We start from the raw sequence: 12,987 nt of genomic DNA, 5'->3' as shown, positions 1-12,987 counted from the left end.
ATGACTTTCGGTGGTGCTTTTGGTCTTCCAAGTTCCAACCTTCTTTAATTTGTGTACAACTACTACCTCTTCCTTCTCTTTCTCCGTACGCCATTCTATTTTCACTTTACATTTCTTTCCTCTTCTTCTTGGAGGAATCTCTAATTGTTATCCATCACAATTTTGTTTTCTAGGTGAGAAAACTTCCACCTTGTTTTTATTTTTTGATTTTTTACTTCTACTCTTAATCTTCATTGTTACTGGATGTGTTTGATTTGATTCTTGCTGCACTCGTTTCAATTGTTAACAACTCTTCTATGTACTTATGTTCTGTTCTCATAGCATTATATCTTTTTATGCCCATTCAATTTGCATATAATAGTGTATTTCGTTTTCTTCATAATCTTTTTTTTTTTTTTCATTCATGCCAGAAAAGGTGGGACCAAAATCATCTTCTTCTTTTTTTTAAGTTACTTGTGAAAATTATTCACTAAGTGTACAACTTTCACTCCCTCTTGGTTGGATTAGGAAGCTGGAGGGTTGGTGGTGCTTTTCGATTTGATGGGAATTTATACTTACTTATATCTAAAGCTCTTTTTTTGATTAATATACTCGCACCATAACAAAATACTTTTATGTTATATAATAATACTAGGTGATTGCATTTCCTATTTCTAAGACTGCATTTTACTTGCCATTTCATTTTATCTTTTTTAAAATAAAAAAAAATAAAAAAAATTTATTCATCATGATGATGGAAATGGTATAATTTTTCATTTATAAATTTTCTAGGTTAGCTGGATAAGCCTTTAATTTCGTCAAAGTGGAGCCTTTCAATTTTGTGAAAGAAGACATTGTGTTGAAATAATGACAGTTGGCTCCTTGAGGTAGTCTGCAAGGATTTTTTTGGCTTTGTGCTTCTGATTGCATTCAGTTGTGACCTGTGAAAGATGAATATTGCTTCTGATCTTGTTGCTTTCTTATTATTCTCAATATTTTTCCCCTTTTGGAAGATATTTGTTAATAACCATATTCAACCAAATCATTGCATTCGTTTTCCTTCATCTGCTTGCATTTTATTAAACCTTCTCCATCACTTGCTTTTTAAAAGATAGATTTCTTTCTGGAAGTTTTTAGAATAATTTTTTTCTGAGTAAGATGTTTCTCCTATTGACGTCCATTCCTTTATGACTTGTAGAATATATATGGGCTAAGTTGAGTATTTCATGGGAGGTGTAGACGACAATGAACCCCCGTTGAAACGTCCAAAAGTTCCCTTGGGAGATTCAAATAGCTTCTCAGGAGACTCATTTCTTACACAGTCTGCTGCTTGCTCTTTGGGAGACTTGATGGCTAGGCCTCTACCCTCCCAAGGGGATGAAGAAGCGGTTGGTTCAAAAGGAGTCATCAAAAGATCTGAATTCATCAAAATTATAACTAGAGCATTATATTCACTTGGATATGATAAGAGTGGGGCCCTTTTAGAGGAAGAATCAGGAATACCATTGCACACTTCAGTGGTTAATTTGCTTATGCAGCAAGTGAGGGATGGAAAATGGAATGAATCTGTGGCCACACTGCATACAATTGGGGGTTTAGATGAAACAACTGTAAAATCAGCATCTTTCCTGATGTTGGAGCAGAAGTTCCTTGAACTTCTGAGAATTGATGAAGTGACTGATGCTTTAGATACTCTTGGGAATGAAATTGTCCCTCTTTGTGTCAATGTGAGCCGAATTCATGAGCTTACTGCCTGCATTGTCTCTCCTTCATGGAGTGCAATTCTTGGGCTTTCCAGCCATGATACTGATGTTGCAAAGTCACGGTCAAAGATTTTGGAGAAACTACAGAGGTTATTTCCTGCAGCAGTCATGATACCTGAAAAAAGGTTAGAACATCTAGTCGAGCAAACTCTTGATGTGCAACGAGATGCTTGTGTGTTTCACAACACTCTGGATGGTGATTTGTCTTTGTATTCGGATCATCATTGTGGGAGAAGGCAGATTCCTTCTCAAACATTACAGGTTAGAGTGCCTCTGGATATGTGGATCTTTCTTCTATGAGTGTGTGTGTATTTTTTACTCCCTTGGATGTTTCACTGGCCAACAAACAATATAACTCTTAGGCATTATTTGTTGAGCATATGAAAGATAATGCAGTTTTTGATTTGTTGAGATGGTTTATTTATCTAAAGCGGCAGGAGACATGAATGAACTTTTGATTTGTTTTCCCCAACTATATCATGTGGCATCTCTAGAATGAAAACTGTTCTTGCCTGTATTCAGAATTGCTGGTATTTTTTAATTTTTAAAATGTTAGTAAGTAGGTTGGAGAAGGGTAGCTTTTTAATGACTTTTGTGTTGCATTAGCGTGGAGCTAACTGCTATTACTGTAGCTTTTCATGTCTGACAAAATGTCATGACAGTGGAGCCTATAACATCCACTGAGGCATGTTGGATTTTGACACCACCTTAGCCCAGCAACATGGCATGAGATATTGGAAAATGAAATTTTAATTGACTTTGTTGGCATTGTTACTTACATGTAGAACAATTTAAATTGTTGGCTATATAATAATTTTTTTTTATGAGAGTAAATAATGTAATGATTTTGAATTTTGGTAGTGAAGGTCCATTGGTTTTCATTTTACGTGCCCAAATTTTTTTGAAGATACTGGAACATGTATGGGAGTCGGATGAAATTACACAAGTATAATTTATTGCTATTTTGCAAAATTTTGTCTAAAAAATTGAATAATTTGATATTATTTAGTAAGCAATGACATTCTTTATTTCTTTTTTCTTTTTTAATGAAACCTGAAATGTCAGCCGCAGTCTCTCAAAAAGTTTGCTGTAAATAAAGGTCCTTAGTATTTTTTTGAGATACCTTCAACATACTTACAGCAACCTTTATGAGACTGAATGTCCTTAGTTTTTAGTTGTGCTCATATTTGGAATACTGAACATCCTTGATTTTAATTGTTTTCAAATTTTCTTCAGCATACTAATACAATTATCATTTTCTGTTTTTGATACTGTTATCTTGATAAAATCATATTATCCCCTTATCTTGCATGTTTGTGTCAATTTTAATTTCCTTTGTTAGGTTGTTAGTGCCCGTTTGTTTCGGCTTTTTGAGCCCAAAAAGCGCGTTTTGAAAAACGCTCAACCAATTTTTGCGTTTGGTAAACTCAAAACGCAACTTTTTTATAAAAGTTGCGTTTTGAGCATTGAGAAAAAACGGAGAACAAACGCGGAAGGATTATGGACCCTCAGGGGTCCATAAATGAAAACGTGCATAGCGCGTTTTGTATATTACCGTTGCAAATGCGAAAATTACCGAAATACCCATCAGTCTCTCACGCCCTCATCTCTCATCTGTGTCTTTTTTCTTCGTCTTCTTCCTCTTCGTCTTCCTCTGCTTCTTCACCGGTCTACCCCCACAATCAACAAAACCCATTTCAACCTTTGATATTCCGAACACAGAATCAACAAAACCAAACCAAAAATAACTCAAAATCAACACAAAAACAACTTAAAATAAACTCAAATCTGGAAAACCCATCCCAAACCCAACTCAAAATCAACCCAAAATCCATAGAAAAAAAAAAACCCAAAATCCCAAAATCCTTATCTTCAGCTTCAATCATCTTCATCTTCATCATCATCATCATCATCATCATCATCTTCTTCTCTGGAGTGTGAAAAAAAAAAGAATAAAGGATGAGTTCTGGCGTTGGTGACGATGGTTCCGATGTGTTCCGATTTGAAGTGCTAAGAGGAAAAAAAAAAAAAAAGAGAAAGAAAAGGAGAGAACCTTGTCGAGGTTGTCAATCTGGGAGGAGATGAGAGAGAGGACGCGAGGTCTCTTCACAATGCTTTGGAGGTGACGGAGCTCCTCCAAGTCTAGCGCCACTTCGTCCGCCATTTTCACTTTTGCTTCTCTAGCTAAACAAAACCAAAATTATTATTTTTACACTATCAAGTATCAACCGCGAGAGAGAGACAGTCTAGAGAGACCGTTTGAAGTGCTAAGAGGCAAAAAAAAAAAGAAAAGAAAGAGAGCTGGAATGTTCTGGACTGAGAAGATGGTAGAGGAAAGAAGGAAAAAGGAAAAGAAAAGAGTGTGGTTGGTTACGTGGGTGGATGAGAAAAAAAGAGGAGAAAAAAAAAAAGAAAAAAAAAAGGAAGTAGAGCCACGTGTGTGGAGAGAAAAAAAAGGGAGAAAAAAGAAATTATATCATAATATTTTCACAATATTTTTACAATAAATTTTAAGGTAGGCTATTATTAGCTAATATTGGAGAGAAAAAAATAATTTTTTTAGAAAGAGAAAAAAATAATTTTAATAGTATGTTAAAATTAAAATTACTATCAATTTTTATCACAATATTTTTACAATACTTTCACAATAAATCTTAAGTGGTAGATTATTATTAGCTAATATTGGTAAGAAAAAAATAATTTTTTTAGAAAGAGAAAAATTGATTTAAGTATGATGAAGTAATTGATTTAAGTATGAAACAAACTCACATAAAAAAAAAATTTGAAATAAATTTCCTTATATATACATTGTCATTTTTTGTCATTTACCCCTCAAAAAGCCACTTTTATCAGCTTTTACCAAACACTCAGCTTTTTCATTATGCACTTTTTAACAGCTTTTACCAAACACTCAGCTTTTTGAAACTCCACTTTTTACATTATGCACTTTTACAAAACTCCACTTTTTCATTATGCACTTTTTCAAAAAGCTGAACCAAACTCACCCTTAATCATAATCCCATTGTAAATCATCACTACCTGGGCATTGCCATTGCAGCCATCATCACTGTGCTTGTTACGCTTATCAGTATCGGCTTATATGACTTGATGAATTTAAGCTGCCTATGCAATCTATTTGTGATTTTGTCTTGTGTGCCTGAAATGGACTGCAAATTTGCTGTTATGAGTTCTTCACCAATTACTTGGGTGAGTCAATTTGAAAATTTTGCTTGTTGAATTTAACAGGTACTGCAAGCACATACAGATGAAGTTTGGTTTTTGGAATTTTCACATAATGGGAAATACCTCGCTTCATCATCAAAAGATCAATCAGCAATTATATGGGAGGTAACTTTATGATTTTCTTAATGAATATTGGCTTTTAACCATTGACACAGAATAAATGAACCTTTTTCTTTATAATTAAATAACTGAACCGTTTAATCTCTCAGGCTTTCTCTCCCTCTCTAATTTGTTGTTAGTTGCATCAAGTATCAGCATTCAGGCCTATCTCTTTGAATTGGTTAGGGATGATCTTACTAGATTGGTTCAAGATGAAGTCCTTTGCTATATGCTTTTTGCAAATGATAGTTTTAGTGGATGAAACTATACCTAGAATTAATGTCAAGTTAGAAATTTGGAGAGGCCTTTCAGCTAAGTAGGACTAAAACAAAGTACATGGAATGTAAATTTAATAAAAGTAGAAACAAAGATGAAGTGATTGTAAGACTTGATGATCAAGAGAAACCAAAGAGTGTGTGCTTTTGATATCTTGGATCAATTGTTCATAAAGATGGAGAGATTATGATGAATTATAGGTTAAGAGCATGGTAGATGAATGGAGAAGCGCATTAGGAGTATTGTATGATTATAAATATACCAATTAATTTAAAAAGAAAATTTTAGAAGACTGACGACTAATTCTGCTTTATGGTACTGAATTTTGGTTTATTAAGAAGCTAATTTGCTTATAAAATGTGTGTAATTGAAATAAAAATGTTAAAATGGATAAGTGGAAATACAAGATAGGATTTGAAATAAATAAATTCACAAGACGGGTGACCCCTAGTGATTAAAAGATAAGGGAGGGTTGCTTGAGATGGTTTGGTAAGTTACAGAGGAGAGCGATTAATGCAGTGAGGAAAAGTGAGTTGATTTAAGTTGAAGGACAAAAAAAGTAGGAAATACCTAAAGTAAAACTTGTAGAAGTACTAACAAAGGACTTGTCAATTAAGAATGTGACAAAGAGTATGGTTAAAGAGTATGGTTTGGATAGGATAGAATGATGGGGAAATTAAACTTTACCCCTCTAAACTATACACTCTTTTAAATTTACCTCCCTTAAACTATGAGAATGCACACTACTCCCTTAAACTATTCACACTTTACACCCCACTGTTAAGTTAGATGTTAACTTAGATAAAAATTACACGTGCAAGTCACATGACTTTTTCACAAGTGGCATCCAATTAAAAGACTGAATTGCCCCCATCTTTAATCTCTTAAAATAGAATAGGTCCCTCACGTGTTCTCTATAATTCACTCCCTTCCATCCTTGTGTCTTCTTGCTCAATTCCTCTGCACAAGAGACTAAAATGGCTGATATAAGAAATGGGCTGGTCGAGTAAAATGCTTCTAAAGGTAGCCTGACAATCCACCATGCACACCAATCCACAAATAAAAGAAGCACCATCAAGAAGCTTATAAGTCCAGTATTGATTGAAACCCCCAGTTTAATCCTGCAATTATAGTGTGCTAAAAGACCAAGATCAAACTAAAGAAACCATGAACACTTCTCATTAATACAATCAACTGAAATATTACCCAAGAGCACAGGCATTAATATGATGAGTGTAGCTAGGGGGATTCACTATTATATTTTCTTAGTCTTCAAAGAAGATTGGGCAAAATACAAGCATAACTAACTATAACTACTATGATAAGTACTACAGTGGCAAACTTGCCTTTGTTTCCTGCTTCTTCTCCCAAGAATTGCAAGCCAGTGAGCAGAAACTGCAAAAGCCTCATCAGTTTTTACAGTAACACTAGGCATGTCATAGTCAGGTATTGGATTTAGCACGATTTCTGTATCGCTCTCTTCACCTTCTCTGGATGAAAGCATGTACCCAGTCATCCCATCATTATCATTCCAATCATGAAGCAATGGTATATACCAAATGAATCCTATAGAACAAAATGATTCTCTAAGTATACTAACCAAGCTGTGCTGTGCAATACATCATTGCAATGATATCATATAGAGAACTCAAATTTGCGAGTGTGAGTGGGGTAGGAGGAACCGAGGAAGAGCACGCGAGGACTAAAGGGAGTGAATTCTAGAGAACCCATGAGGGACCTGTGATGTTTTAAGAGATTAAAGATGGGGGGCAATTTGGTCTTTTAATTGGATGCCACTTATACAAAAGTCACATGACTTGCATGTGAGTGTAAATTTCCGTACAAGTTAAACAGCTAACTAAATGGTAGGGTACAAAGTGTGAAGGGGGTAATGATTTAGGGGGTAAGTGTGCATTCTCATAGTTTAGGGGGTAAAGTGTAATTTCCCCTAGAATGATGGAACAAAATATGTGTCCAATTTTGAGTTCATTGATATTCTTTCACCTCTTATTGGCTGGGATACCATGTAGCACTGATCTGGTGTGTGGATTCTGCCTCTGTATGCATAATGGTGAATGAAATGCCCTTTTTTCCTAGGTGATTTCCTATGAATCACGGCACGGACACGGATACGGGCACAGATACGAGTATGACATGGTGACACGACAATTTTTGAAAAATTAGGACACGGATACGACGGGGAGACGTATATTAATTAGTTATTAAATTTATTTTTAAATATTGTTAAGCATTTATTTTTTTATTCATATAATGTTAAACATATATCACTTTAAGAGTAATAAAGGATAATAAAATAAGAACAAAGTTTTTCTCCAAACTAGTTTGGAAATAAACCCTACAAACTCATCATATATATATTTATATTGAGTGTGAATTTCGAAAATCTGACTGTTAGATTGCATGTTCTTATTACATCCTTAATGCTTACAAAATTTCAAGGAAATCAAAGATCAATTGCCATGTCATCAAATAAATGTTATAATTTCAAGTTTTTGTAATCTAAAGTTGTATATAAAAGATAAGTTCATTGATCAAATAGTAAATAATATCCAATTTGAGCGAAATTTGATATGCATGTTAAGAATATAAGGAACATGAAATTAAACGGTTAGATTTTCAAAATTCACACCCAAAAAAGAAATATATGAGAAGTTTGAAGAGTTTCTCTCCAAACTAAACTTTGTTCATAAAATAAATTCATGACTAATATATGATGTTTAGAAATTAGTATACAAACCAAGAATAAGATCTAAAAGAGTTGTTAAATTACTGATTCTTCCAAAAGTTTAAGTTATTAGGAAATGGTGAATTTAGTTACTTAACCATAATTCTAACACTGCCCCTCACGTGTGTTCTCAACCTCTCTTTTAATAGATAAGACCCATTTTAAATGGGAGGTAGAGTGAAGAAAAAGATCGAACTCAGGATCTCTTGTTCTAATACCATGTCAAATTATCGATTCTCCCAAAAGCTTAAACTATTAGGAAATGGTGAATTTAGTCACTTAACTATAATTCTAACAAGATTAAATAAAAGATAACTAGATAAGTGTTTAAGATCAAAACCAAAAGGAAATAAAAAATTAGTGTCCCCCTGTGTCCTGCAATACACGGTTGGGACATGGGTGCAAAAGTGTCCAACGCCAGTCCCGTGTCTAACACGGGTACAACACCCCAAGTGAAGTGTCCTTGCTTTCTAGGTGATTTCTTTATTGTTATTTAAGAAAATAAAAATGAAAACTAGATTGATTGGAATTTGCTCTAACCTGGCAATGCATTGCATGAAAGCTTGGAATTCATCATAATAGTTAACGAAATAGAATCAGGTCCATGTATAACTTGCTCTCTGAGATGATTACAGTACTCTTTCCACAGTTCCACTGCCCTTCAGTTCAGTCACTGCTAGAAAACACATGAATTTATTCATATTCCATTGGAATGTGAACGTCATATCACCTTCTCAAACATGGCAAACTGTTTTGGAGGCATTCCCAGTATCACCTCCTTGATGTTTTGCAACAGCCACTCTGTGTCTTTCTTACCATGAACATCGATCTCATGAATCCTTCAACTCGTTCGTAGATTTGAAGTGTAAAAACTGAGCCCCCTCTTCTAGGATGAGTTGAAAGGCCTTTTATTCAACATAGAAATTGTGCACCCCACCCATGGAAGATTGCTAAACTAAGAAATCTCTGGCTAATTCAAGGTAGCCGTATAACTTTAATGGAATATATCTGTAACTTGTATCTGGAGAGGGAAAAATAAATGTAATTTGGGTAAAATACTATTTTGGTCCTTAAACTTTATCAAAAGTTTGTTTTTCATCCCTAAACTTTAAGAAGTTTGTTTTTGTCCCTAAACTATTGAAAATGTTTTATTTATATCTCTAAACTTTTCTAGAAGTTTGTTTTTCATCCTTAAACTATTGAAAAAAGTTCTTTTTTCATCCTTATTTTTGTCTCTAAACTATTGAAAAAACTCTTTACAAAGTTTAGGGATGAAAAAAGAACTTTTTAAAGTTTAAGGATGAAAAACAAACTTTTGTTAAAGTTTAGGAATCAAAATAGTATTTTACCCATGTAATTTTTATATTGATCTGCAATTTTGCAGCAGGAGGTTCTTTAAAGTGATTGGTATAAGTGCTTGATGATAAGTGGAACCTAAGTTTTAAATCTTAGGGAAGTATGGGATACAGTTCTAGTGATTTAAGTGCATAACATAATAGAGCCTCTAATGCGATAATGGACTGGCTTAAGTAGATTTCCTTGGAGGGCTGTTATTTGGATCAAACATTATTAGCCAAGGATGGCTGGAATATTCTAATTAGGCTCAACTTTTCTCCCCTTTCCCTTTTGTAGAGGCATCAGACTGTCAGTCATGGTTTGTTGCTCTGTTTATTGTACTATACTTGTTTCTGTTTCTTTAATGTCATCGTCCCCGTTAAATATCAAATATCAAATTTATTATTTCAAAGTATTCTCTCTTAAATGATTGAGAAAATTTACTCTTTTAGGTTAAAGAGGATGGCCGTGTTTCATTGAAGCATGTACTAACTGGTCACCAAAAGCCGGTGTTGATGGTTTCATGGGGCCCAGGTGACCATCAGCTGCTCACATGTGGACTGGAGGAGGTCATCAGACGTTGGGATGTTGCTACAGGGGAATGTGTCCATATTTATGAGAAAAATGGTGTTGCCCTAGTTTCCTGTGGATGGTTTCCCGATGGTAGGGGGATATTCTCTGGTATGACTGACAAAAGTATCTGCCTGTGGGATTTGGATGGAAGAGAGCTGGAATGTTGGAAAGGGCAGCATACACTTAGGATATCAGACATGGCTGTGACTGATGATGGAAAGAGGATCATAAGCATTTGCAGGGAAACAGCAATACTGTTGCTTGACAGGGAGGCAAAATTTGAGAGATTGATTGAAGAGGAGGAAGTAATCACTTCATTCTCATTGTCAAAGGACAATAAATTGCTACTGGTCAATCTTACAAACCAAGAAATTCATCTTTGGAGCATAGAGGGTGATCTGAAGGTCGTGGCCAAGTACAAAGGTCACAAGCGTGCCCGATTTGTCATTAGATCTTGTTTTGGTGGATTTGAGCAAGCCTTTGTTGCAAGTGGGAGTGAGGATTCCCAGGTAATCTTTATTGAAGCCAAGTTATTTGATGAGAACAAGGATCTTCTAGTAATAACTATAAACAAAATTTATAATTTATTCTACTTTTCATCTTATAATTTTATGTGCACATTTTGATCTGTTGCTTTGTGCAACCCAACTCATTTTTAATTCAACTAGACTGTTAAGAAGTTACAGTTCTCTAGAAGAGTTATATCCAAGGATGGTGTGTGAGTGTTATGAAGTTGTATGTGTTATTTATGACTCGTCCAATAGTCTTTGGGTTGAATGACATCTCCTGCCCTATTATACAAGGATTGGACACTTATATCATAGATTAAATCCTATTTGAGTGCATTAGTTGCGTAAAAGGAGCTCCCCTGCCCCGCTGCCGCCGGGGGGGGGGGGGGGTGGTGGTTGGGAGAGAGAGAGAGAGAGAGAGAGAGATGCTAGACAGCTACACCTCAAAAAATGTAAACTAGGGATCCTTCCAATCATTTCATCATTTCTTTTATTTATTTCTTTTGCTTAATTAGGAGTCCCTTTAGAAACATCTCACCATGATATCATTGTCATTGTCATTAATTGTAAGCCGGGGGGGGGGGGGGGGTGGTGGTTGGGAGAGAGAGAGAGAGAGAGAGAGAAATGCTAGACAGCTACACCTCAAAAAATGTAAACTAGGGATCCTTCTAATCATTTCATCATTTCTTTTATTTATTTCTTTTGCTTAATTAGGAGTCCCTTTAGAAACATCTCACCATGATATCATTGTCATTGTCATTAATTGTATGAGAATTTGTGGCCCATGATCAAAAAAGTTATGTTCTTATGGTAGGCTTCCTGACAAATTTTCATCAATTCATATAGAGAGAAACAGAAATAATTGAAAATGCATCAAACAATCTTAAACCAGCCAAATTTTAAGCATACCTCCATTTTGTTATTGGCCTTGAAAATTAGAGCCTCATATACATGATGACCATGATTAAAATCTTGCTGGCTGATTCAAGTGGGACAATTGATCCACAGTTGTCAGTTAAGAATAACAGTTTTGATTTGGGTGTATGATAGACCACAATAGTTTGTACGGGGAAAATGTGCTTTTGCCCTTATTTTGTAAAAAATCTAGCACCATGTCCCTGTTTTGAAACTATTAAGCACCGTGTCCCTGTTTTGAAACTCGATTTAAAAAAAATCGAGTTACAGGTGGAACTTGACATTAGCAATGTCGAGTTCTATGCATATTTTGCCACTTAATTTAAAAAAAAAAAGAAAAAAAGAAAAAGAAAGTGAAACTCGATTTTGCTAAAGTCGAGTTTCAATTAAAAATTTACATATAACTAGATTTTGAGTATATCGAGTTTTACATTTGTACTGAACTCTGTCTGATATTGTAGATATGTATGAAAGAACTTGCAAGTGCGTGCTTATTCCTAGAACTTGCAAGTGCGTGCTTATTCCTTTTCATTCACTCTATGTATAAGATGGCTTACCACCACCCCCCCCCCCCCCCCCCTCCTCCTCCCTCCCTCCAAAAAAAAAAAAATAAAGGATAAAAAAGGAAAGAAAGAAGGTGGTTCTTCGAGTTTAATTTGAGGTCCGCCACTTTTCATTGCAGGTCTATATATGGCTAAGAGGTTCTGGGGAGCTCCTACTGACACTGCCTGGGCATTCTGGAGCTGTTAATTGTGTGAGCTGGAATCCTACAAATCTTCACATGTTGGCTTCAGCCAGCGATGATTGTACCATTCGAATATGGGGTTTAGATCAGCTCAATCTGAGAGACAGAATCTCAGAGAGTAATGACGGCACTCACTACTCTAATGGAAGAACTTGAATGATTTTCTATACATAAAAAATTTATTGCCATTTATTGTATTTTTACTATGTTAAATTCTTGTAGAGGGTGGAATAACAATAAACATTATATAACAACAAAAGGATTACAAGAATCAGCTACCAGAGTAACCGGTGCTCAACCAAGCCACCTCTAAAGGCTAATTGTATTTGGCTAAAGTTAGAAGCCAAAACCCATTGCCGAAGCTTGTGAGTTGCTGTATTTGCACTTCTCCTTGCATTCGTTAAGCTATGACAGCTTATTTTCCGAAGTTGACCACATTGATTAAAGGCTCAATAAGATATGAGTTTATTTTTCAGCTCATATCATTAGTTATTACCAAGCTCATTAACTAGCCTAAACTTGACTTGTGTTTTTATTGATTTATCGAGACATTGTTCATGAGCTTGTTCATGAATACATTTTTTTTTTTACTTTAACTTGGCTTGTTTATAAACAAAAAATATGAATGCACTTTTTATCAAGTTAAACCTGTTTATAAATGACTTGATTCATTTACATCCCTAAAATTTGATCATTTAGTTATCCTATTGTTAGCTTGCTCAATCTTTCTACAACATGTCATGCATAGTTATCTAGAATAGCTTATGGTCTGATGTCATACATAGTTATCTAGGATAGCTTATG

The 12,987-nt window shown here is 34.9% G+C and overlaps 1 protein-coding gene across 3 annotated transcripts; it reads left to right on the top strand.

Annotated features, from left to right (window-relative positions):
* LOC115966723 (WD repeat-containing protein 26 homolog) lies at positions 1-12,678 on the top strand. Of its 3 annotated transcripts, none has more exons than XM_031085987.1 (6): positions 1-173; positions 1,178-2,003; positions 4,989-5,090; positions 9,894-10,523; positions 12,121-12,301; positions 12,406-12,678. In XM_031085987.1, exons 2-6 carry the CDS (start codon positions 1,206-1,208, stop codon positions 12,432-12,434), a joined length of 1,740 nt encoding a protein of 579 aa, XP_030941847.1. In that variant the 5' UTR covers positions 1-173; positions 1,178-1,205; the 3' UTR covers positions 12,435-12,678. The 3 variants fall into 3 exon arrangements, with proteins under 3 accessions (XP_030941847.1, XP_030941803.1, XP_030941771.1); XM_031085943.1 differs by adding an exon at positions 772-866 and having other exon boundaries at positions 12,121-12,678; XM_031085911.1 differs by having other exon boundaries at positions 12,121-12,678.
* The last annotated feature ends 309 nt before the right edge of the window (positions 12,679-12,987 follow it).

This window comes from Quercus lobata, chromosome 1, assembly GCF_001633185.2.
Source record: "Quercus lobata isolate SW786 chromosome 1, ValleyOak3.0 Primary Assembly, whole genome shotgun sequence".
NCBI classification, from domain to species: domain Eukaryota; kingdom Viridiplantae; phylum Streptophyta; class Magnoliopsida; order Fagales; family Fagaceae; genus Quercus; species Quercus lobata.
The sequence above is the reverse complement of the archived record's forward strand: the minus strand, read 5'-3'. Positions and strand labels throughout refer to the sequence as shown.

Coding starts and splice junctions, on each gene's coding strand:
- LOC115966723 (XM_031085911.1), top strand. CDS start 1,206: ATGGGAGGTGTAGACGACAATGAACCCCCGTTGAAACGTCCAAAAGTT. Junction 5,091..9,893: donor AATCAGCAATTATATGGGAG/GTAACTTTATGA, acceptor TTACTCTTTTAG/GTTAAAGAGGATGGCCGTGT. Junction 10,524..12,120: donor GTGGGAGTGAGGATTCCCAG/GTAATCTTTATT, acceptor TTTTCATTGCAG/GTCTATATATGGCTAAGAGG.